This window comes from Macaca fascicularis, chromosome 1, assembly GCF_037993035.2.
Source record: "Macaca fascicularis isolate 582-1 chromosome 1, T2T-MFA8v1.1".
Taxonomy (NCBI): Eukaryota; Metazoa; Chordata; class Mammalia; order Primates; family Cercopithecidae; genus Macaca; species Macaca fascicularis.
Genome location: NC_088375.1, coordinates 172,958,651 through 172,983,953, shown reverse-complemented (window position 1 = coordinate 172,983,953; position 25,303 = coordinate 172,958,651). Strand labels below are relative to the sequence as shown.

The window sequence follows — 25,303 nt, the reverse complement described above, 5'->3', positions numbered from 1 at the left end:
CAATTTCACAACCAATATCCCTTTTGTCAGGTTCAAAACTTGGAATCATTTTTACCCTTCAGTTTCCCCCTTGCTCTCCTTTAATACCTTTAATCATAAGCAACTGATATCTGTAAGTGTTCCTTCTTTTATTTAATCACACACATTTCACTCTCTTTCAGGCATTCATCATTTCCTCTGTACCTTGCTATAGTGACCTCTTAGTTCCTCTATTTTATTACAGGCCCTTTCCCCAACTTTGTCAATCCATTTTGCACACTTCTTCCAGATTAATATTTTATTTTTGTAAATAACCTGTACCCTTTTAATATTTTTAAATTTTTTATTGAAACAGTGTGTTGCTTTCTCACCCAGGCTGAAGTACAGTGACGCCAATGCAGCTCACTGTGGCCTTGACCTCCTGGGCTCAAGTAATCCTCCTGCCTCAGCCTTCTGAGTAGCTGAAACTCCTATACCATCTTCAAAATTGTATTCAAAATCCTATTCAAAAAATGTTGTGGTTCTTTAATTTCTTAGAGATGAAAGATAAACTCTTATAACCTAAAGTTCTTCATGATGTTTTCAAGTCCTCCATCTGCTGTGGCCTCACTTTACTTACTACTAGTCTTAGCTTTCTCCTTGTGGTCACCAGTGTCTGTCATACTTGTTCCCATGTATGTGCTACTTCATTTATTATTTTCTTTTTTTTTTTTTTTTTTTTTGAGATGGAGTTTCGTTCTTGTCACCCTGGCTGGAGTGCAATGGTGCGGTCACCTCTGCCTCCCAGGTTGAAGCGATCCTCCTGCCCCAGCCTCCTAAATAGCTGGGATTACAGGTGCCCTCTACCATGCCCAGCTAATTTTTGTATTTTTAGTAGAGACAGGGTTTCACCATGTTGGCCAGGCTGGTCTCAAACTCCTGAACTCAGGCGATCCACTCGTCTCGGCCTCCCAAAGTTCTGGAATTTCAGGCATAAGCCACTGCATCCGGCCTTATTAAGCACTTTCTATGTGCCAGATATGTGCAATACATGTATTCCTTCATTTAACCTTCAAAACTAACATACGAAATGAGCACTGCAGTTTCACTAATGAGAATGAGAAAGGTTAAGTAACTTGGCAAGGTTTTATTTTAGGAAATGGAGTCAAGAGTCAAGCTCATATCTTCTGGTTTCAGAGAATAAAAAATATAAAGATGAAGTTAGCAGCTGAGTGTGGTGGCACATGCCTGGAGAATCACTTGAGCCCAGGAAGCAGAGGTTGCAGTGAGCCAAGATCACGCCATTGCACTCCAGCCTGGGCTATGGGAGTAAAACCCCGTCTAAAAAAAAAAAAAAAAAAATTATTACAAAAGATTCTCTCTGAGACCCTTTTATATGCCTATAACAAGAACTTCTGGCAAGGGCTACATGAAGCATAAGGACAGTTAGCCAGAAATATAACACTTGCCCCATACACTGTTTCTCCTAAAGAAGTGGCTTAGGCCTGTAATCCTAGCACTTTGGGAGGCTGAGGTGGGTGGATCACCTGAGGTCAGGAGTTTGAGACCAGCCTGGCCGACATGGCAAAACCCCGTCTCTACTAAAAATACAAAAATTAGCTGGGCATGGTGGTGGGCGCCTGTAACCCAGCTACTTGGGAGGCTGAGGCAGGAGAATTGCTGGAACCCGGGGGGCAGACGTTGCAGTGAGCCGAGATCGCTCCACTGCACCCCAGCCTGGGCGACAGAGCGAGACTCCATCTCAAACAAACAAACAAAAGAAGTAACTTGAAATAAGCCTCGGTAAACAATGTTGCCTTAGTTTCAAAACAACTTACTTGTACTTCTGTACTTCTTTTGCCTTTAAAAGCTTCCCCTTATCTCAACCTCCCCAAATGTGCACATGGTTGCCATGGCACACACATTTCCCATTGCAATGTTTCTGCTTATTCCTAAATAACTTTGTGAGACCAAGTAGCAAATGTAAGAAGTCATGGTTGCTTATTTCTGCCTGCCCGCATAATTTCATAAAGCCCTGATTCTGTGATGACTACAGCTCTTTGGAAAAATGCTTTGAAGACAAAACAGGATAGAGCACATGGTCCGCCACATCTCTTGTCTGAGTGACTATATTCCTTAAAAGATAAATGACCCACGGGGCATGGTGGCTCGTGCCATAATCCCACCAATTTGGGATGCTGAGGCGGGTGGATCATTTAAGGTCAGGAGTTCAAGACCAGCCTGGCCAACATGGTGAAACCCCGCCTTTACTAAAAATAGAAAAAAAAATAGCTGGGCATTTTGGCGTGTGCCTGTAATCCCAGCTACTCAGGAGGCTGAGGTACGAGAATTGCTTGAACCAGGGAGGCAGAGGTTGCAGTGAGCCAAGATTGCGCCACTGCACTCCAGCCTGGGCGACAGAGCAAGAGTCCATCTCAAAAAAAAAAAAAAAAAAAAAAAAAAAAAAGGATAAATGACCCTTGTCTTGTCTTTTCTTACACATAAGACCACATCTGATGGGGTTAGTGGTTATGCCTCTGTTATCTGTAACTAGATGTACTTTTATACTCAAACCTTGGTGTGATTCTGCTTTAATGTAACTTCTGAGTAACTTTTATGTGGTTTTGCATGTACTGAACCTCCTCCACCTGTATGTAAGCAGTGGGTTACAATACTGTGTCAGACCAGTCTGACAGCACCTCTCAGAGGGACTGTTCCTGCTATTCTGTAGGCCTCCGTCTACAGTCCTCAATATAACTGTTTTTGTTTTGTTTTGTTTTGCTTTTTTGAGACAGAGTCTGTATCACCCAGGCTAGAGTATAGTGGCCTGATCTCAGCTCACTGCAACAACCTCCTCCTCCCAGATTCAAGCAATTCTCTTGCCTCAGCCTCCTGAGTAGCTGGGATTATAGGCGCCCGCCAACACGTCTGACTAATTTTTGTATATATATTTTTTTCAGTAGAGACGGAGTTTCGCCATGTTGGCCAGGCTGGTCTTGAACACCTGACTTCTGTTGATCCACCTGCCTCGGCCTCCCAAAGCACTGGGATTACAGGTGTGAGCCACCGTACCCGGCCATAACTTTGTGACTTTATTTTTTTAAAGACAAGTGGACATAGGGTCTTACTCTGTCCCCCATGCTGTGGTGTGTAGTGGCAACCATAGCTTGCTGCAGCCTCCAACTCCTGGGCTCAAGGGGTCCTCCTGAGTAGCTGGAACTATAAGCATGCACCACGAAACTGGGCTTTTCTTTTTTTTTTTTTTTTTAATCCATTTTTTGTAGAGACAGGGTCTCAATATGTTGCCCATGCAGGTCTCAATATGTTGCCCAGGCTGATCTCAAACTCCTGGCCTCAAGCAATCCTCCCGCTTTGACCTCCCAAAGGCCTCGGATTTCAGGCATGAGCCACTGTGTCCCACTCCCCAAGACTTCTGAATAAAACGAACTTTAATTCTTTAAAAGCTTGATTTTTTTCTTTAGTTGACAAATTCATTGTCTTTGGATTATCTCTCTCTGTTGTAGTTTTCGGTTGACAAGAGTTTGTACTTTTAAAAATTCATCTTTCTTCATCATTCTATAACTAAGACAATCTTGGGCTGGGCATGGTGTCTCATGCCTGTAATCTCAGCACTTTGAGAGGCTGAGGTTGGAGGATCACTTGAGCCCAGCAGTTCAAGTCTGGGCAACATAGTGAGACTTCATCTCTATTTTTTTTTTTTAAGACACTCTTTGTGTTTTTTGTTGTTGTTGTTGGTGGTGGTGGTTTTTTTTTTTTGAGATGGAGTCTCACTGTGTCACCCAGGCTGGAGTGCAGTGGTGTGATCTTGGCTTGCTGCAACCTCTGCCTCCTGGGTTCAAGCGATTCTCCTGCCTCAGCCTCCTGAGTAGCTGGGATTACCGATGTGTGCCACTACACCCTGCTAATTTTTGTATTTTTGGTAGAGACAGGGTTTTGCCATGTTGGTCAGGCTGGTCTCAAACTCCTGACCTTGTGATCTGCCCGCCTTAGCCTCCCAAAGTGTTGGGATTACAGGCATGAGTCACCGTGCTTGGCCAAAAAAAGACACTCTTGAGGATTCTCAGAGATAAACATTTTCTGCTACAGCTAAACCTTGCTGAAAAATTTATTGGATAAATTTTTAAAAATTTAAATTCCAAGTGAGAGCCAAAAAAAAAGTTCACATTAAATTAACAGAGACCGAGTATAGTGGCTCACGCCTATAATCCCAGCACTTTGGGAGGCTGAGGCACTTTGGGAGCCCTTGAGCCCAGGAGTTTGAGACCAGCCTGGACAACATAGAGAAGGCTTGTCTCGAAATATAAAAAAATTTTAAAAAATTAGCTGGGCATGGTGGTGCATGTTTTTGGTCCCAGCTTCTCAGGACCTGACTAACATGGGGGGATGGCTTGGGCCCAGGAGTTCAAGGCTGCAGTGAGCTATGATCTCACCACTGCTCTCCAGCATGGACAACAGAGTGGGACCCTGTCTCCATTTTTTTATTATTATTTTTATTTTTTTATTTGAGTTGGAGTCTTGCTCTGTCATTGAGGCAGGAGTGCAATGGTGCGATCTCAGCTCACTGCAACCTCTGCCTCTCGGGTTCAAGCGATTCTCCTGCCTCAGCCTCCTGAGTAGCTGGGACTACAGGTGTGTGCCACCATGCCCAGGTAATTATTGTATTTTTAGTGGGGTTTCCCCATGTTGATCAGGCTGGTCTCGAACTCCTGACCTCAGGTGATCCACCTGCCTCAGCCTCCCAAAGTGCTGGGATTACAGTCATGAGTCACCACACCTGGCCTGAAAAAATTAATTAGTTAATTAACAACACAAAGGAAGACAGGTGGTTGGTGAGGTAAAATTAATTAACAGCACAGACATGTAGAGAAAATCAGGTTAAAACTGATAGAGATGATGTTTCCTGGGATGGTCAGGGAGGCAGCTTCTCAGAAAGGGTGAGACTTGAGTCTAGCTCTAGAGGGAGGGTAGGGCTTACAGAACATTCCAGACAGGGGAAAGAGGGTAAGAAACCAGCAGAAAAGCCATTGGTGATCCATGGATATGGAATAGATAAATTTGCTCGGAGTAAGATCCTCCAGAGGTGAAGTGCAGATTAGGTTGAAGAGTCAGCAAGAAGGGGCCGGGCGCAGTAGTTCACGCCTGTAATCCCAGCACTTTGGGGAGGCCAAGGCAGGCAGATTACCTGAGGTCAGGAGTTCTTAGACCAGCCTGGCCCACATGGTGAAACCCCGTCTCTACTAAAAATACAAAAATTAACCAGGTGGGGTGGCGGGCGCCTGTCATCCCAGCTACTCAGAAGGCTGAGGCAGGAGAATCACTTGAACCCGGGAGGCGGAGGTTGCAGTGAGCTGAGATTGTGCCATCGCACTCCAGCCTGGAGGACAAGAGCAAGACTTCGTCTCAAAAAACAAAACAAAACAAAAAGAGTCAGCAAGAAGGGGAGAGTTTAAAGGGACTTGAATAGCAAGAAAAGGAGTTTGGACTTGGTTTCACGGTCAATTTAAAATTACATAACTTTTTGTAAAAAGGGGAATATGTTCACAACATCATTTAATATTAAAGGAAGAAGAGGCAGGCTGGGTGTGGTGGCTCATGCCTGTTATCCCAGCACTTTGGGTGGCCGAGCTGGGTGGATCACCTGAGGTCAGGAGTTTGAGACTAGCCTGGCCAACATGGTGTAACCCATTTCTACTAAAAATACAAAAATTAGCCGGGTGTGGTGGCGGGTGCCTGTAATCTCAGCTACTCAGGAGGCTGAGGCAGGAGAATTGCTGGAACCTGGGAGGCGGAGGTTGCAGTTGCACTCCAGCCAGGGCGGACAACAGCAAGACCCCGTCTCAATAAATAAATAAATAAATAAATAAATAAATAAATAAATAAGCCAGGCGTGATGTTGCATGCCTGTAGTCCCAGCTACTCAGGAGGCTGCAGTGGGAGGATTGCTTGAGCCTAGGAATTTGAGGCTGCCATGATTGCACCACTGTGCACCAGCCTGGGTGACAGAGTGAGACTGTCTCAAAAAAAAAAAAGAGTTAATTAATTACATAAATACATAAAAAATAAAGAAAGAAGAGGCCAGGCATGGTGGCTCATGCCTGTAATCCCAGCACTTTGGGAGGCTGAGGCAGGAGGATGGTTTGAGGCCAGGAGTTTGAGAGTAGCTTGGGCAACATAGTGAGACCCTCTCTCTACAGTAAATAAATAAATAAATAAAGAAGAGGTTCAATAGCCAGATATGGTGGTGTGTGCCTGTAATCTCAGCTTTTCAAGAAGGATATTAAGGTGGGAGGATTGCTTGAGTTCAGGAGTTTGAGGCCAGCCTAGGTAACATAGTGAGATTCAATTTCAATTTTAAAAATAAATAAATAAATAAAAATAAAAAGAAGAGACCAATGTTTGCAAGGTGATTCTTTGAGATAATTGGTCTCTACCTTTCTTTTTTTTCCTATTTAATTTTTATTATAGGTTCAGGGCTACATGCACAGGTTTGTAGGCCAGGCACGGTGGCTCACGCCTGTAATTCCAGCACTTTGGGAGGCTGAGGCGGCTGGATCACGAGGTCAGGAGTTTGAGCCCAGCCTGGCCAACATGATGAAACCCCATGTCTATTAAAAATACAAAAAATTAACCGGGTGTGGTGGCTGGCACCTGTAATCTCAGCTACTCGGGAGGCTGAGGCAGGAGAATGGCTTGAACAGGGAGGCAGAGGTTGTAGTGAGCTGAGACCACACCACTGCACTCCAGCCTGGGCAACAGAGTGAGACTCTGTCTCAAAACAACAACAACAAAACCAGGTTTGTTACATAGGCAAGTTGTGTGCCATGGGGGTTTGATATACAGATTTCATCACCCAGGTAATAAGCATAGTACCTGACAGGTAGTTTTTCGATCCTCTCCCTTTTCCCACCTGATTTCCAACTTTATTTTGCCCCCCTGACTTGGAAAGCCTCTCCTTCTCCATTTTACCTAAATTAATCTGGCTCTGGTTAAGACCTGTTTAAGTTCTAACCCAGGCTTTCAAAAAACCTAACAGATCTCTTCATTTTCTGAGGTCTGGCTTCCATTTGGTAATTTGCCTAACGTTATTTCCCTCAGTAGTTTGTTAATTCCTAAAAAGCAGGAACCATGCTGATATTGTGTGTCTTCTTATCATGCCTAAGAAGTGTTACATTTCTTTTAAAACAAGGAAGCAAACTGTAAAGCACCAAGTGCATGATCTTAATTTTATTTATTTATTTGAGACGGAGTCTTGCTCTGTCGCCCAGGCTGGTCTTGAACCCCCAGGCTCAAGTGATCCTCCGACTTCAGCCCCACAGAGTAGCTGGGACTACAAGCTCACGGCACCACTCCAGGCTAATTTTTGTTGTTGTTGTTGTTGTTGCAGTGGAGTCTCTCTCTGTCACCCAGGCTGGAGTACAGTGGCAGGATCTCGGCTCACTGCAACCTCTGCCTCCTGGGTTCAAGTGATTCTCCTGCCTTAGCCTTCTGTGTAGAGGGACTACAGGCATCCACCACGCCCGGCTAATTTTTGTATTTTTAGTAAAGATGGGGTTTCATCATATTGGTCAGGCTGGTCTGGAACTCCTGACCTCAGGTGATCCACCCGCCTGGGCCTTCCAAAGTACTGGGATTACAAGCGTGAGCCACCGTGCCCGGTCTAAAAGTCTTTATGTTGTAGTTGTTTTGTATCTATTCCTCATCGTCCTGGGGACAGGGATACCATTTTACACATCTTCCCAGAGTCAATCACAGTATTTAACAATTACTGTATGTACTCTATGGATAAGATACCTGAAGATTGATTCTCTTTATCGTTAATGTGTGGATTGTATCAGGCAAGTAAAACCCCTATCATCAAAAGTCTAAAGTTATTAAAGGGAGTGGAAGAATACCATCGGGGCATATTTTTCTCGAAGGTGTGATACACAAATAAAATAAAATTAATATATAGTGAAATCATCACTGTATTTAGAGTCAAAATGCCTTGCCTGTGTTCCAAACAATGGGCCAGTCAACCTACCTGGTGCACGGTTTCCTCATTAGTTTCTTCAGAGAGTAATTGAGATATTGCATAAGCTAGCACTCAGCATACGGCAGGCAAATACTGCTGGATTTCTTCCTTCCACTAAATGAGAAGAAAATAATGACTCCCACATTTACACGTTTTAGAATATTTTATTTTGCGTCAGCGGATATAGAAAACGAGGGATGAGAGACTAAGAAAGGAAAAGGGCAAAAAGGCAAGGTGTTAAGCGGATTGACCCAACGCTTTCATTGATATCCTCCCCAATTTCCTGGATCTTGGGTCTAGCTCTTCACGCAGGCCTCCAACCACACCGGTCTGTCCGGATCTCCCTCCCCGTCAGTGCCGGCTGTCCCCACCAAGCGCGGTCTCATCCGCTCCCCCGCTCCCACAGCCCACTTTTCCCAGGCCTTTGGCCATCCCGCGCCCTGTAGGAATTCACCTGCACAGAAACAGCCAGGGAAAACGTCCTCCCTCCTTGGAGCCCGCCTCCCACAGCCCCGGGTTCCCTCCCCCGCCCCCGCGCCACCCCGGCGCCCCGCCCCGGGCGGAGAGAGTCGGGGCGAGGGGAGGGCCTGCCAGGTGAGGCGCGGCCACCCTAGGCCTCTCACTTCCGCCCAGGTGAGGCAGGGCCGACACCGAGCCCGCCCGACCCGGGCTCCCACCTGCTCCTCCAGCGCACCAGGTAAAGCGTGGGGGTCCCGGCTGTGCGGTGCGCACTTGCCCCTGGGGGTCCCCGCTCCTGGAGGCCGGCCAGGCGCAGCTCCCTCGCGGGCTTCCCGGGCCTGCCTGCCCTGTCCCCGCGCTCTCCCCGCCCGCCCGCCTGGAGTGGGTGGGAGCCGGAGGAGGAGGGCGCCGCCGGGCGCTCAGAGGGGCCGCGGCTGGGATGGGGCGCCCGCTGCGTGCGCCCGCGCTGGCCCGGGAGGCGGGGCGGGGGCGCCGTCCTCCTGCGTCGGGCCCGGGTGACCCCACGGTGGTCCCCGCCCCGCCGCGCAGGGCTCGCCGAGGCCGCGGGCAGGGAGGGGCGCTGCCCCGCCTCCCCAGGCCTTTCGGGCCTCAAATCTCGGCCCACTGGTATTCGGGGGTGGCACGGATCCGATTTTGCGCCCAGATCGGTGCCCATGTTTCGCTCCCAGAGGTGGGCGGAGTCTTTCCCTCCATCGGTGGCCGTGGAAGGAGGGAACGGGGTGAGGGGACAAAGAGGAGGGGGTGCTCAGAGCCGGGCTGAGTGGGCGACTTGGGCTCGGCCGCGTCCCGTAGCGGAGGTTCCCAAACCAGCGGTCAAGCCCTGGGCTCTGCCAGCCTTGCTACGTAGAAAGGGAGGTTCGGTCGGAAAGTGCTTCCAGCCTTAGGGGAAATTCTTGGATTCCTGCTTTTAAATCAAGCTCAGAAAAGCGTTTTCGGATCACTCCCACCCTCCAAAGCGCCCCAGTCGTCCCGCACGCAGGCCGAATTAAGTGAACACCCCTTCACCTGGCACTTTGTCATATTTCCGAGTGACTCTTGCACTTTGGATTCGAGTTTGTTGTTTACTGACTTGCCTCTGCCATTTAGAGGGTGCCCCTTTCAGGGCCTTATTTCTCGACTGCATTTAGGGTCTGGCTATTGGTAGGTGCGCGACAAGTGTTTCTTAAATGATTGAAGAAGCCTTTGGAAACCCTGAAGGACAATGTCGATTCCACTGAGGATGATACTACCACATTCTGGGCTAAATTCCTATTGGCGGCCAATTAATTTGCACACATCTATTTGAAAGAAGTGGAGGCAGGGGCAGCAGTTAAGAACTTAAATCTGTTTGCAGCATTAGAAAATGTTAGGTGAGATTGAGCCTTTTAGCTAAAGTGAGCTTTGATGTTTTTAGGGCCCATAATGCCTTTAAGATGTTGTTAACAACAACAACAAAACACTCCAAATATGTTGAATTTATTTGGGAATGAGAAATGAGGATTGTAGCCCGAGGGGCACAGCCCTGGCAAGCCATATATGCATGTAAGAGGGGAGGGTAAAGGGAAACTTTTATTGGCAAAGTAAGTGCAGATAAGCTGCTTGAAAACAGAGTTTATTGGTTTTGCAGACTCCAAGTCAGAGTTGGCCATTGTCGAACATGCCATTACTGGGCAGGTGTTATGGAGAGCATCTTATCAGGTCTGGCACCCTGCCTCATGCCTGTTATCTCAGCTACTTAGGAGGCTTAGGCAGGAGGATCGCTTAGGCAGGAGGATCGCTTGAGGCCAAGAGTTGGAGACCAGCCTGAGCAACATGGCTGTCTTTACAGAAAAAGCTTTTTAAATAGTCAGGTGTGTCGGGAGGTTGAGGCAGGAGAATTGCTTGAGCCCAGGAGATGGAGGCTGCGGTGAGTGGCGTTTGTACCACTACACTCCAGCCTGGGTGACAGAGCAAGAACCCTGCCTCAAAAAAGAAAAAAAAAAAAAAGGGAAAAAAGATTATCTTATCTTATCTTATCTTATCTTATCTGAATTACTGCATTCCTAAAGAAAGAATTTCTTAGGGGGTTATTTTAGTTTCTTGAGATCTTTATCTCAGACATGCAAGCATGAGCTTTCTCCCTCATGCTCTTCATCTCTAGTTTGTTTGGGTCTGAGAAAAAGTGATTTTGACCTGGTATCTGCAACTTTCACAAAAATAATAAGAAAGTTAATAAATATGGAAATACTTATGGATAGAACTTAGAACTTATAAAAGGAGTTCTGAAGAGATTTGCCCTTACTAGTCCAGATCCTATTAGGGGTAAGAGGAAAAACACAAACTTTTTCCTCTGCTCTCACACCACTGCAATCAACACTGAAGATTTCTGTGACCAAATAAATGTGTGGGGTAATCAGTTCTGCATCAAACAATAGCTGAGCATCTTCCAGTTCGATTCTGATACTGTCTACCTGGGGATAGTGTCAGATCCCATAGGACTGCCCCCACTTCTGATGCCAATCACAAGTCCTAGATTGTTTTACCCTGGCTTCTGACTAACCACCTATAAATTGGGAATCCCATAACCCCCTCCTCTGGTTTGGTTAATTTGCTAGAGCAGCTCACGAAACTCAAGAAAACACTTATTTAGGTTTATTACTAGTTTACTATTAAGAATATTACAGAGGATACAAGAGGAAGAGATGCATAACGTGAGGTTTGAGAAGGGGCATACCACATTCCAGGAACCTCCGTGTGTTCAGATATTGAGAAGCTCTCCCTACCCCATTTTCTTGGGCTTTTTATGGAGACTTCACTGGGTAAACATAATTGAAGCATGGAGTAGGGGAAACCCAGCAATGCCTATCTGTTCAGATTTTTCTTGGCCTCTCTCTGTAGCATTCCTTCCTCCAGGGTATGGGCAGGACCCCTTCTTATGGGGGTCTTACGACCTACAGTCAGACAACGGAGGTCAGATAATTTTTAAAAATATTTATTTATTTATTTATTTTGAGACAGAGTCTTGCTCTGCTGCCCAGGCTGGAGTGCAGTGTCGTGATCTCAGCTCACTGCAACCTCCGCCTGCCGGGTTCAAGTGATTCTCCTGCCTCAGACTCCGGGGTAGCTGGGATTACAGGCCTGTGCCACCATGCCTGGCTAATTTTTGTATTTTTAATAGAAACAGGGTTTTACCATATTGGCCAGGCTGGTCTCGAACTCCTGACCTCAAGTGATCCACCTGTCTTGGCCTCCTAAAGTGCTGGGATTACGGGCATCAGTCACTGCACCTAGCCAAAATTATTTTAATTTTAATTAATTAATTAATTAATTTAGAGACAGAGTCTTGCTCTGTTGCCCAGGCTGGAGTGCAATGGTGCTATCTTGGCTCACTGCAACTTCCACCTCCCAGGATCAAGTGCTTCTTCTGCCTCAGCTTCCCGAGTAGCTTGGATTACAGGTGCCTGCCACCACGCCTGGCTAATTTTTGTATTTTTAGTAGAGATGGGATTTCACCATGCTGGCCAGGCTGGTCTCGAACTCCTGACCTCAGGCGATCCACCTGCCTTGGACTCCCAAAGTGCTGGGATTACAGGCGTGAGCCACCAGACCTGGCAATTATTTTTATTTTTAAAACTTTTTATTCATTTTATTTATTTATTTTTGAGACAGAGCCTTACTCTGTTGCTCAGGCTGAAGTGCAGTGCTGCCATCTCCACTCACTGCAACCTTCACCTCCTCTGGTTCAAGCGATTCTCCTGGCTCAGCCTCACAACTACGTGGGGGCGTGCGCCCCCGTGACCAGATAATTTTATTTTATTTTATTTTTTTTGTATTTTTAGTAGAGATAGGGTTTTGCCATGTTGGCCAGGCTGGTCTCGGACTCCTGACCTCAAGAGATCTGCCCGACTAGGCCTCCCAAAATGCTGGGATTACAGATGTGAGCCATCATGCCTGGCCTCTTTTAAAAAATTTTTAGTAGGCCGGGCGCAGTGGCTCAAGCCTGTAATCCCAGCACTTTGGGAGGCCGAGACGGGTGGATCACAAGGTCAGGAGATCGAGACCATCCTGGCTAACATGGTGAAACCCCATCTCTACTAAAAAATACAAAAAACTAGCCGGGCGAGGTGACGGGCGCCTGTAGTCCCAGCTACTCGGGAGGCTGAGGCAGGAGAATGGCGTAAACCCGGGAGGCGGAGCTTGCAGTGAGCTGAGATCCGGCCACTGCACTCCAGCCTGGGCGACAGAGCAAGACTCCGTCTCAAAAAAAAAAAAAAAAAAAAAAAAAAAATATTTTTTAGTAGAGACTGGGTCTTGCTATATCGCTCAGGCTGGTCTCGAGCTCCTGGTCCCAAGCTGTCCTCCCGACTTGGCCTGTGAAAATGTTAGACTTACAGGCGTGAACCACCCTTCCAGCCCAGAGAATTTCTTTACAGCCAGCTTCAAGATGGAAAAGCAGGGGAAGATTAGAGTCCTGCCTTGGGGAGAAAAAGGAGCAGATGAAAGGAGGGGCAGGAGAGTGTCAGACAGATTTCTGTTTTCTGAGGACTGCTTCTGAGACCTAAAGCGCCCCACCAGTGTAACAAAAGACTGTAACAAGAGTCATGGGAGTTATGAACCAGGAACCATAGATGAAAACCAATATACAATATCACAAGGAGGTCACATAAAATGGGTTTCCCATCAGAAAAATAGTTGTGTTTAAAGCTGAATAGAAATTGTATTAAGCTCTCTTCTGCATTTAATGAAACCGTAATAAGTTTAAGCCATGCATTAATATTTCTGTAACTGTAAAGCTAACATATTCATTGTAGAAAAATTGGAGAAAATTTTCAAAAAAGGAACTAAAAGTACACAAACTATCTACTATTGAGAGGTAACCACTAATAACATTAGGATGTATTTTCTTTCCGATTGCATTTTTAAAGTTAAAGAGAAAAATCTGTATATATGTTCTCATAGTGAATTCGCATTTAGAACCTTGTGATTCTGAGACAGTGGTTCAGCATTTTCTAGTTCTTACAACTGCATTTTTACTTAACAGCATTTAATCATTATCCTTACACTGAACAGCCAGCAGTCTGAATTTACTTGCTTTGTTAAAGTTTAACAAGAATACATTAGGTTGGGGAAGCCAAAGTGGGATTTAATTTGTTCACTTAAGACTTTGCTCCCCTTGGTGAGCCAACTTGGTAAGTCTTTTGAGAAACGGGACCGATCTGCCTTGGTATTTGCATGACCGTTGCTATGTTTTTTTCCTTAGGGTTTTGTGTAGATTTGGATGCCTTTTTTTTTTTTTTTTGAGACGGAGTCTCGCTCTGTCGCCCAGGCTGGAGTGCAGTGGCGCGATCTCGGCTCACTGCAAGCTCCGCCTCCCGGGTTCACGCCATTCTCCTGCCTCAGCCTCCCGAGTAGCTGGGACTACAGGCGCCCACAACCGCGCCCGGCTAATTTTTTGTATTTTTAGTAGAGACGGGGTTTCACCGTGGTCTGGATCTCCTGACCTTGTGATCCGCCCGCCTCGGCCTCCCAAAGTGCTGGGATTACAGGCGTGAGCCACCGCGCCCGGCCGATTTGGATGCCTTTTTAAAAGCCCTTATTTTAGGTTCTGGTGCAAATGGGGAGAAGTTTAGTGCCTGTCAATACCCTTCCTTTTAAGTCAGTGGGATAGATCGATGCTGAAGACGTGGAGCTCACTTATTTTTTGTGTTTGTACAGCTGTCCAGCCAGTAAAGTTTGGAGACAGGGAATTGGGTCCACTTACCATGTAATGCTTGACAAGTCATTTAATTCTGGTCCTCCAGAATCTGGTCCCATTTGCAAATGGTCTGCCTTATAGAGATTTGGCAAGGTTGAAAGAAAATAATGTTCAAGAATGTGTCTTGTAATCTGTAAGCTATTATTCTCCTGCTTTTTGTTCCTCCCTTATGTTTAATTCCAGTAAAATTATGGAATTGTGATCTTTTTATTGGGAAGAACTCAAGTTTGTGAGTGCTCTTACTCAGATAGTTACTTTAAGAAAAGGCATAGAGACCATATGAGCTGAATTGATAAAGAATTATTTTCTAAAAACACGGTGGAGGAAGAAAAAACAAAAACAAAACAGGAATCTTTCTGAAAAGGTATAGATTAAAACTTTACTACAGTAAGCCACTCTTACACATGGGCATGGGCCACTTTATATTGGGTTACTTAGGATTGAAATGTGCTGTAAATGCACAATACACACAATATTTTGAACAGATGTCTTGTAAAGGAAACTGAAATATCTTATTTTTATTTTTTGAGACACAGTTTCACTCTATTGCAAAGGCTGGAGCCGCCTCCTGGGTTCAAGTGATTCTTGTGCCTCAGTCTCCCAAGTAGCTGGGATTACAGGCGTGTGCCACCACGCCCTCCTAATTTGTGCACTTTTAGTAGAAACGGGGTTTCACCATGTTGCTCAGGCTGGTCTCGAACTTCTGACCTCATGATACACCCACCTCAGCCTCCCAAAGTGCTGGAATTACAAGCATGAGCCACTGATCTGAATATGTTTATTCTTAAGAGGGTTTAGTTTACCAAAGCAGTTATACTCTTATGTGTATAATGCCTTTTATTATTATTATTATTATTTTTTGAGACAAGTCTTGCTCTGTTGCCCATGCTGGAGTGCAGTGGCTTGATCTCCGCTCACTCCAACCTCTGCCTCCCAGGTTTAAGCCATTCTCCTGCCTCAGCCTCCTGAGTAGCTGGAACTGCAGGCATGCACCACCATGTCTGGCTAATTTTTTTGTATTTTTAGTACAGATGGGGTTTCACCATGTTGGCCAGGCTGGTCTTGAACTTCTGACCTCAAGCGATCCACCCACCTCAGCCCCGCAAAGTGCTGTGATTACAGGCGTGAGCCACCGCACCTGGCCATGTAAATGGATTAATACTCCAAATTATAGGTCTTCTCTATAACCTCCACCCTTGTACTCACTACAATGGTGAAACATTTTATTTTTTAGTCTTCTCAAACCTAACTTACTGATTACACACTAAAATCTCTGCTACAATAATTTAATTATTAGCTTTTGCAGTGCCATGATCATGGTTCACTAGCCCTGACCTCCTGGTCGCGAGGGTTCCTCCCACCTCAGCCTGGACTACCGGCATGCACTACCATGCTCAGCTAGTTTTAGTTTTTGTAGAGATGGAGTTTTGCCATGTTTTAAATCATTTTGATTGAAAAGAGGTACTAATAGTAGCTATCATTTGTTGAATGTGTACTGTGTGCTAGGCCAAATGCTCTAAATTATGCTCTTTAGTCTTTTCAACATACATATGAAGCAATTTTTTTTTTCTTTATTTCCCCTGAGATGGAGTCTCACCCTGTCACCCAGGCTGGAGTGCTGTGGCGCCATCTTGGCTCACTGCAATCTGCATCTCCTGGGTTCAAGCGATTCTCCTGCCTCAGCCTCCCAAGTAGCTGGGATTCAGGTGCCCAACACCATGCCCAGCTTTCTTTCTTTTTTTTTTTTTTTTTTAATTTAAACAGAATTTCGCTCTTGTTGCATTTTTAGTAGAGATGGGTTTCACCATGTTAGCCAGGCTGGTCTCGAACTCCTGACCTCATGATCTGCCCGCCTCAGCCTCCAAAAGTGCTGGAATTACAGGCATGAGCCACCGCACCCATCCATGAAGTAATTTTTATTAACTCGTTTTTACAAACAAGGGGACTGAGGTGTAGGGAGATTTAAACAATTGGCCCGCAGAGATTTCAAAGCTCATAGGCTATAGAATTTCCCATATTTCAATAATTGGCTATTGAATCAGCTGGCAAAAAGTTGATTATTGAAGTAGACATTTAGTTCTAATCCTGTTTTTGTGTTAGTGACCAACAGGAAATGATCTAAATTCTCACCAACAGGAGATTGGGTGAAGAAAGTATGTATTCCTACTGTCGAATGTTACTTAGTTGTTACAGTGGCTGAGGAGGAACTGCTTATATCATCATGAGTAACACCCCCAACCCCAGCCTGGTTTTTTTTTTGGAGACAGGGTCTCACTCTGTCACCCAGGCTGTGGAGTGCAGTGGTGTGATCATGGCTCACTGCAGCCTAGACATCCTGGGTTCAATTGATCCTCCTACCTCAGCCTCCCAAGTAGCTGGGAGTACAGGTGTGTGCCACCACATCTGGCTAATTTTTAAATTTTTTGTCAAGATGGGGTCTTGCCATGTTGCCCAGGCTGGTCTCAAATTGTGGCTCAAGTGATCTGTTTGCCTTGGCCTCCCAAAGTGCTGGGATAACAGATGAATAAATCTTAAAAATGTAAAGTTGACCTTAAAATAGCAAATTGCTGAAGAATAAGTATACAGTATGATGTAATTTATATAAAGTTTAAAAATCTGCTGAACAATAATATTGTCAACCGGGACAATGTGTGTTTTAAGAATTTCACATTTGAATTTTGTCTATATTGATTGCTTGCATTTGGGAAGCTGCCTCATAGTTCAAAGAAGTTAATGGAACCACTGTGAGATTAACATTCTCTAATGTAGGTTGCACTCTTAGAACCAAAGCAGACCAAGGTCCTGCCCTTGCTTTGACCCTCTGCACGCCTTACTTGGTTTGGTGGATAGCTTTTAGGCCTGGGTCTGTGGGCTTTCAGGGACAGGTTAGTTCATTTCACTTTAGCTTCCATTATTAATAATTAGTAAGTGTGGCTTTGACAATAGGGGTTGGTGGGCAGGGCTTCTGCCTGGTCTGCCTTGGGGTTATTTTCTGGAGCTTTTTTTTGAGATGGAGTTTCACTACTTTTGCCCAGGCTGGAGTGCAATGGTGTGATCTCGGCTTACCACTCCACCTCCCAAGTTCAGGCGATTCTCCTGTTACTGCTGCTACTGAGCAGCTGGGATTGCAGGCGCCCACGACCATGCCTGGCTAATATTTTTGTATTTTTAGTAGAGACAGGGGTTTCTCGATGTTGGTCAGGCTGGTCTTGAACTCCCAACCTCAGGTGTTCTGCCCTCATCGGCCTCCCAAAGTGCTGGGATACAGGCATGAGCCGCCGTGCCGGGCCCGTTTTTTGGAGCTTCTAATGAAGTTCCAGGACATAATGTGGTAGAAGAGGGAGATGAGTTAAGTGAATGCTGAAGGTCAGGTTGTAAATGTTCCCTCCATTTAAAATGTGAAGTATTCTCTCATTTTTAAAGTAGTTATCTACTAAACAGTCACTAACAGTGGAACCCCTTCCCCATGAAATTAACTCTCTCCAATGGCATCTATGTTTCCTTGCTTTGTTTTTACCTTTTTTCATAGCATCCCTTTCCCTTTTTTATTTTATTTTACCTTTTTTTTTTTTTTTTTTTTTTTTTGAGATGGAGCCTCACTCTGTTGCCCAGGCTGGAGTGCAGTGGTGCAATCTCCACTCACTGCTTCCTCTGCCTCATGGATTCAAGTGATTCTGCTGCCTCAGCCTCCCGAATAGCTGGGATTACAGGTGTGCACCACGACGTCTGGCTAATTTTTGTATTTTTAGTGGAAACGGGGTTTCACCATGTTAGCCAGGCTGGTCTCAAACTCCTGGCCTCAAGTGATCCACCTGCCATGGCCTTCCAGAGTGCTGGGAGTACAGGCATGAGCCACCATGCCCGACTCCTGATATGACCATGATTTCTGGGGAGAAGTTGGGAGTGCACAGTCTGCAGTATGGGTAAAATCGAACAGCATTTTTGAGGTGGAAACGAATCATTAGTGAATAGTATGAATGCCCAGGTCTTGTTAATGGGCACTGGCTACATGATCAGAGACCTCTAAGTGTGAAAATTGCCCAGATTTTTTTGTCACCGTTGCTCGTTGGAGAAAGCTGCTACCAACCAGAATACAGAAGCCTACCACAGACAGGGTGTGGTGTCTCTAGCCTGTAATTCCAGCACTTTGGGAGGCTGAGGCAGGTGGAACGTCTGAGGACAGGAGTTCAAGAAAAGCCTGATCAACATGGGGAAAGCCCGCCTTTACTAAAAATACAAAAACTAGCCAGGTGTGGTGGTGCATACCTGTAGTCTCAGCTATTAGGGAGGCTGAGGCGGGAGGATTGCTTGAACCCGGGAGGTGGAGGTTGCAGTGAGCCAAGATTGCACCACTGCACTCCAGCCTGGGCAACAGAGTGAGACCCTATCTCAAAAAAAAAAAAAAAAAAAAAAAAAAAAGGGCTGGGTGTGGTGGCTCACGCCTGTAATCCCAGCACTTTGGGAGGCCGAGGCGGTGGATCACCTGAAGTTGGGAGTTTGAGACCAGCCTGACCAACATGGTAAAATCCCATCTCTACTAAAAATACAAAATTAGCCAGGCATGGTGGCTCACACCTGTAATCCCAGCTACTCAGGAAGTTGAGGCAGGAGAATTGCCTGAACCCGGGAGGCAGACAGAGGTTGCAGTGAGCCGAGATCGCACCATTGCACTCCAGCCTGGGCAACAAGAGCAAAACTCCATCTCACAAAATAAAAATAATAAAAGAAGGCTACCATATAACAGTTTAACTTTGTTCCTACAAAAGTGGCCAAGTTATAGGCAGAGTATTGATATGCTTTGGTTAACTTTGAATAATTTAATGAGAAAATTAGCGTGAGTTAACTGAATTATTCTGAAAAACTGACTCTGTTTTCATTTCTTTCTTTTTTTTTTTTTTTTTTTTTGAGACAGGGTCTTGCTCTGTCACCCAGGCTGGAGTGTAGTGGTGCCATCTCGGCTCACTGCATCCTCTGCCTCCCAGGTTCAAGCGATTCTTCTGCCTCAGCCTCCCGAGTAGCTGGGATTACAGGCACCTGCCACCACGCCCAGCTAAGTTTTGTATTTTTAGCAGAGGCAGAGTTTCACCATTTTGGCCAGGCTGGTCCTAAACTCCTGACCTTGTGATCCGCCCGCCTCGGCCTCCCAAAGTGTTGGAATTACAGGCATGAGCCATGGCACCCAACCTTCATTTCATTAAAAAAAAAAATTATGTTCATTGAAGCACTATTCACAAGTTTTTATTTCAGATTCTGAATTTAAAGTGGTGTCTTTCAACTTCAACATTTCCTGAATGTTCACTGTCAGGAGGATTTAAACATTGCTTAAACATTGCTTAGGCTTAAGCAATGTTAAGCAAACTGTCAGGATTGTTCTGGAATTTATATGTGTTTCCAAAATTCCAGGGATATAGTGGTCCAAAATATAGTATTTTTATATTTAAAGTGTTGGGAAAAGTTCTTGTCATTTGGTAGGAACACAAGGCTAGGACACCTGACTTGAGTCTGCATTTGTATAGCAGCAGATGTATTTATTTGAAGTACTGGTGAAGAGCAACCATTATTCTTTGGCTAGGAAAGTTTGTTTATCATTTAATCAGTACTTCCTAAATGCTGAACTTTGAGGACAAAAGAATGATAATTAGACACATCCTGAGCTTTGTACTGCAAAGGAAACAATAGAAACTTAAAGCTTCAATTTTTGAATAACTGCAGAAATCATGACTATATTTATGCTTGACATTGATATTTGCACTTGATATTGATAAGCATAAATATGATTATATTTACACTTGCTCATTGATTCTTCCAACTCCTTGGTTCAATGAGCTCTGGAAAATTCCCACTGGGGAGTTATGTGTGGTCTAATGGTGACCTGCCCCATTCACAGGTGTGGTTAGAGGCCGAACACCTGTTCTTTCCCACAGAGATTGCAAGTGATCTTTTTCTCCCCAAATTTCAGCTTAGGCATATCATATATCTTAGTAAATCAGTGGGGAGTTACATTCTTGTGAGGTGCTGGGAGCTCAAAAAGCGTGTTTTGCAGAATCCTTACTTTGCCTAAATTCTTGATCTGTTATATATATTTTATTTTTATTCTTTTTGAGACAGAGTCTTGCTCTGTCACCAGGCTGGAGTGCAGTGGCATGATCTTGGCTCACTGCAGTCTCAGCTCACTGCAATCTCCACCTTCCCGGTTCAAGCAATTCTCCTGCCTCAGCCTCCCAAGTAGCTGGGATTACAGGCACGCATCACCACGCCCAGTTGATTTTTGTATTTTTAATAGAGATGGGGTTTCACCATGTTGACCAGGCTGGTCTCGAACTCCTGACCTCAGGTGATCCACCTGCCTCGGCCTCCCAAAGTGCTGGGATTACAGACGTGAGCCACCATGCCTGGCCTATGTATTTTATTTATTAAGTTTTTTATCTTAATCAGATCAAGAGTTTAATAAAATATATATAATAAATATAATAAAATAAATAGAGAATATAATTTAATTTAAAATTAAATTTCTTTCTCTCTTCAAATACTTCATTAATTGCCATCGGCCTAGGCCTTGTTAAAAAGCCACAATATTATAATAATTTCCTTCAATCACATTCTACAGTGAACCAGATATGAAAAATTCATGGCACAAACTCTCTTGATCAATGATGGAGTGGAAGCTCCCAAGCATAATAAAGTTCTCCTTCTCTGGAGGCTGTCCAAGTATAAGGACAGTAGTACAATGTGGCATCTTAATTTCTAGCTGTGATCAATTGTAGGTAGCCTATCTATGACAAGTTAGACTCAGTTTTACCATGTCAACAAAGTTGAAATCCCCCTCCATAAGCCCTGTTGGTTTCTTAACTAAACAGGTCAAGTTTGAATGACCAAAGATTTCATGTGACCATACTCTGAGTGAGACATAGGTTCCATTTAGCCTGAGTGCTGTTTGATGGATAGTGAGTTGCAGAGTTACTTGTGTTTCTTCCTTCTCTTGTCATATACTCTTTTTCTATCACAGCTAACTGCACCCTCAATTTCCTGGGGTCAGGTGATTCTCCCACCTCAGCCTCCCAAATAACTGAAACTACACCTTTGCCACCATGCCTGGCTAATTTTTTTTTTTTTTTTTTTTTGTAGATACAGGATTTTGCTATGTTGCCCAGGCTGGTCTCAAACTCCTGGGCTCAAGCAATCCACCCACTTGGGCCTTTCAAAGTCCTGGGATTACAGGCATGAGCCACCATGCCTGGCCTTATGTACTTGTAGAGCTTTAATCTTCTTCCCTAGACATTTCTTTACACCATGGAATTGTAATTTTCCAGGCCTGCTCTGTGGGCATAGTTTAAGCTTACTAATTATGAGTCAGAGACTTGGGTTTCATGGTGTGCACCTGTAGTCCCACCGACTCAGGAGGCTGAGGCGGAAGGATCTCTTTAGCTCAGGAGTTCAAATGCAGCCTGGCAACATAATGAGACTGTTTCTAAGAAAATAGAATAAAATAAGAGAGGTAGATGGCCAACCAATTTCTACCCTTAATCCTTACCAAGGGATACTCCACTGTGGTCTCCAAAATGTGCAAGATGATCCATTAAGAGGTTAGGAAGATGGCAGGGCACGATGGCTCACGCCTGTAATCCCTGCATTTTGGGAGTTCGAGGCGGGTTGGTCACGAGGTCAGGAGTTCAAGACCAGCCTGGCCAAGATAGTGAAACCCCGTCTCTACTAAAAATACAAAAATTAGCTGGATGTAGTGGTGGTCACTTGTAATCCCCACTCCTTGGAAGGCTGAGGCACAGAATTGCTTGAACCCGGGAGGTGGAGGTTGCAGTGAGCCGAGATTGCGCCACTGCACTCCAGCCTGGGCAACAGTGAGACTCCGTCTCAAAAAAAAAAAGAGCTTAGGAAGATGACAATAAAACTTTAGCATTTTTACCTTACCCTCAAGTTTCTATGTTATGTTTTAAAACATATGTTAGTATAGTAGTATTTGTTTATTTTAAAATAAATTGAGATACATGGCCAACACATTTTTACTGATGGGAATGTGTGTTTTAAAAAGTTTGAAGACCACTAATCTATACTATTATCAGAATTACCTTTTAAAAATAGAAATCTGGACTCAGTACTTCCCTACTTAAAAGCCTTTAATTATTTCCTGTTGCTAAAAGGATAAAGACCAGTCTGCTTAGCATTATTTACAAGGACCCTTTCAAATTGCTCTATCTAAATCAGTGCTTCTCAGACTATCAGTGGTGAAAGATCAGGCTCCTCACTCTATAATCTTTCAAGAACTGATATTTTTGTAAAATAAGTTATTAGAAAAAATGAAATTTTAAAAAGACATACAAAATAAGGCCAAGTTTTTTTTTTTTTTTTTCTTTGGGACAGACTTTCTGTTGCCCAGGCGGGGGTGCAATGGTGTGATCCAGGCTCACCACAATCTCTGCCTCCCGGGTTCAGGCAGTTCTCCTGCCTCAGCCTCCCGAGTAGCTGGATTACAGGCACCCGCTACCACGCCTGGCTAGTTTTTGTATTTTTAGTAGAGACGGGGTTTCTCCTTGTTAGTCTTGAACTCCTGACCTCAGGTGATCCACCCGCCTCGGCCTTCCAAACTGCTGGCGTTGCAGGTGTGAGCCACCGCACCCAGCTGCCAAGTCTTTTATTACTAAATGTAAGACATTTTACTCTGCCATATTGCAGGAAAGTTTCTGAATGTTCATTCCCAATTTCGATACTTGTGCCTTTATAGGCCAAGCATCAGTTTGCAGTTTATACTTGGAGTAATAGTTGTCTTTTTTCCCTTTTCTGCTACTTCTAGATACCTTATATTAGGTCCTTTAAAGCTAGTTATTGTTTTCACAGAAAGTCATGCACTTTTGCACCTGTATGCAGTGGTTCTTCAGTTGTGATCTCTGGTCTAGGAGCATCACAGGGTCACCAGAGAACTTGCTAGAAATGCAGATTTTCAGGGCCTACCTCAGACCTACTGAATCAGCAACTCTGAGGGTGGGACTCTGCAATTTCTGGTATAACAAGCCCTACAGGTGATTCTGATGCATGCTAAAGTTTGAGAACCACTAACCTAGGGTAGCCTTATATATTACTCAAACCAGGACACTTTTATTTTTTTATTTTTTTGGAGACAGAGTCTCTTTCTGTCACCTAGGCTGGAGTGCGGTGGCATGATTTCGGTTCACTGAAACCTCCGTCTCCCGGATTCAAGCAATTCTTCTGCCTCAGCCTCCCAAGTGGCCGGGACTGCAGGCATGTGCCACCACGCCTGGCAGAGTTTTGTATTTTTAGTAGAGACACGGTTTCATCATATTGGCCAGACTGGTCTCTAACTCCTGACCTCAAGTGATCCGTCCGCTTCGGCTTTCCGAAGTGTTGGGATTACAGGAATGAGCCGCTGCGCCAGGCCTAAACCGAGACACTTTGGAGAGCAAAGAGACTGAAATACAGCACTATTAATAATGATGCTGGGTAAAGTGCGACTTGAGGCTGTCAAGAACAAACGAGGACTGATGGTCACTCTACTTTTGCTATTTTACTTTATTTTATTTATTTATTTTTTTGAGATGGAGTCTCGCTCTGTCACCCAGGCTGGAGTGCGGTGGTGTGATCTCAGCTCACTGCAACCTCCATCTTCTGAGTTCAAGCAATTCTCCTGTTTCACCCTCCTGAGTAGCTGGGATTACAGGTGCCTGGCACCACACCCGGCTAATGTTTATATTTTTAGTAGAGACAGAGTTTCTTTTTTCTTTTTTATTCCTGAGACAAGATTTCGCTCTGTTGCCCAGGCTGGAGTGGAATGGCGTGATCTTGGCTCACCACAACCTCCGCCTCCCGAGTTCAAGCAATTCTTCTGCCTCAGGCTCCCAAGTAGCTGGGATTACAGGCATGCACCACTACCCCCAGCTGATTTTGTATTTTTGGCAGAGACGGGGTTTCACCATGTTGGTCAGGCTGGTCTCGAACTCCTGATCTCAGGTGATCCACCCGCCTCAGCCTCCCAAAGTGCTGGGATTACAGGCATGAGCCACCACCCCCGGCCAGTAGAGATGGTTTCACCATGTTGGCCAGGCTGGTCTTGACCTCCTGACCTCAGGTGATCCCCATGCTTTGGCCTACCAAAGTGCTGAGATTACAGGTGTGAGCCACTGCTCCTGGCCTGTTTTTTTTGTTTGTTTTTGAGACAGAGTGGTGCTTTGTCACCCAGGCTGGAGTGCAGTGGCATGATCTCAGCTCACTGCAACCTCTTCCTCCTGGATTCAAGTGATTCTCTCGCCTCTGCCTCCCAAGTAACTGAGACAACAGGCGTGCGCCACCATGCCTGGCTAGTTTTTTATATTTTTAGTAGAGATGGGGTTTCATCATATTGGCTGGACTGGTCTTGAACTCCTGACCTCGTGATCCGCCCGCCTCAGCCTCCCAAAGTGCTGGGAACAGGCATGAGCTGCCATGCCCGGACTGTTTTTTTAATTTACAATGAGAGAGTTTTCTGTTGTGTTCTCATTCCAGTACTCCTAAACTTTTTAGGTGGGGTTTAGTCACTCTTTCTTTATGATTTTTCTTAGCACATGGTACACACCTCTGCTCTGCTATTGTGTGTATATGCCTTATAGTACAATTATCCCACTGTGTGGCTTGCAGACTGTCATAGCCATCATTTTTTTGGTCACTTTTCCTTTTTTTTTTTTTTTTGATTTTGCTCTGTTGCCAGACTGGAGTGCAGTAGTGCAATCATGGTTCACTGCAACCTCGATCTTCTGGGCTCAAGCAATTTTCCCACCTTAGCCTCCCGAGTAGCTGGGACACAGGTATGTGTTAGCAGGCCTGGCTAATTTAAAAATTTTTTTTGTAGGTACTGGGTCTCACTATGTTGTCCAGGCTGGTCTTGAATTCCTGGACTCAAGCAATTCTTGCACCTTGGCTTCCTAAAGTGCTGGGATTACAAGTGTGAGCCACTGCATTGAGCCCTATTTTTCATTATTTTTAGTTTTGTTTTTTGAGACAGAGTCTCATGCTGTCGCCCAGGCTGGAGTGCAGTGGCACTATCTCAGCTCACTGCAGCCTCAACCTCCCAGAACCCAGGTGATCTTCCCACCTCAGCCCCCTGAGTAGCTAGGACT

At 45.0% G+C, this 25,303-nt stretch overlaps 2 protein-coding genes across 14 annotated transcripts in view; one reads left to right on the top strand and one right to left on the bottom strand.

The window, feature by feature from the left end:
- Positions 1-1,090: 1,090 nt before the first annotated feature.
- LOC123568591 (uncharacterized) lies at positions 1,091-9,136 on the bottom strand. Of its 2 annotated transcripts, none has more exons than XR_012419434.1 (3): positions 8,445-8,498; positions 8,000-8,104; positions 1,091-1,299 (listed from the first exon to the last, which is right to left on the bottom strand). XR_012419434.1 is itself a non-coding variant. In XM_045369990.2 (3 exons), exons 1-2 carry the CDS (start codon positions 9,123-9,125, stop codon positions 8,056-8,058), a joined length of 507 nt encoding a protein of 168 aa, XP_045225925.2. In that variant the 5' UTR covers positions 9,126-9,136; the 3' UTR covers positions 1,091-1,299; positions 8,000-8,055. The 2 variants fall into 2 exon arrangements, 1 of the variants encoding a protein (XP_045225925.2); XM_045369990.2 differs by lacking the exon at positions 8,445-8,498 and adding an exon at positions 8,668-9,136.
- The window catches only part of PATJ (PATJ crumbs cell polarity complex component), a 426,407-nt gene continuing 409,665 nt past the window's right edge, over positions 8,562-25,303 (top strand). For 9 of the 12 annotated variants that reach the window (XR_012419419.1, XM_045369982.2, XM_045369962.2 and 6 more), the window contains exon 1: positions 8,562-8,687. The gene's annotated coding sequence lies outside the window, so the exon portion shown is untranslated. Of the gene's footprint in view, positions 8,688-13,578; positions 13,618-24,894; positions 24,992-25,303 lie in introns of those variants that run through there. The other 3 variants (XM_074005388.1, XM_065521556.2, XM_065521541.2) reach the window with 2 other exon arrangements.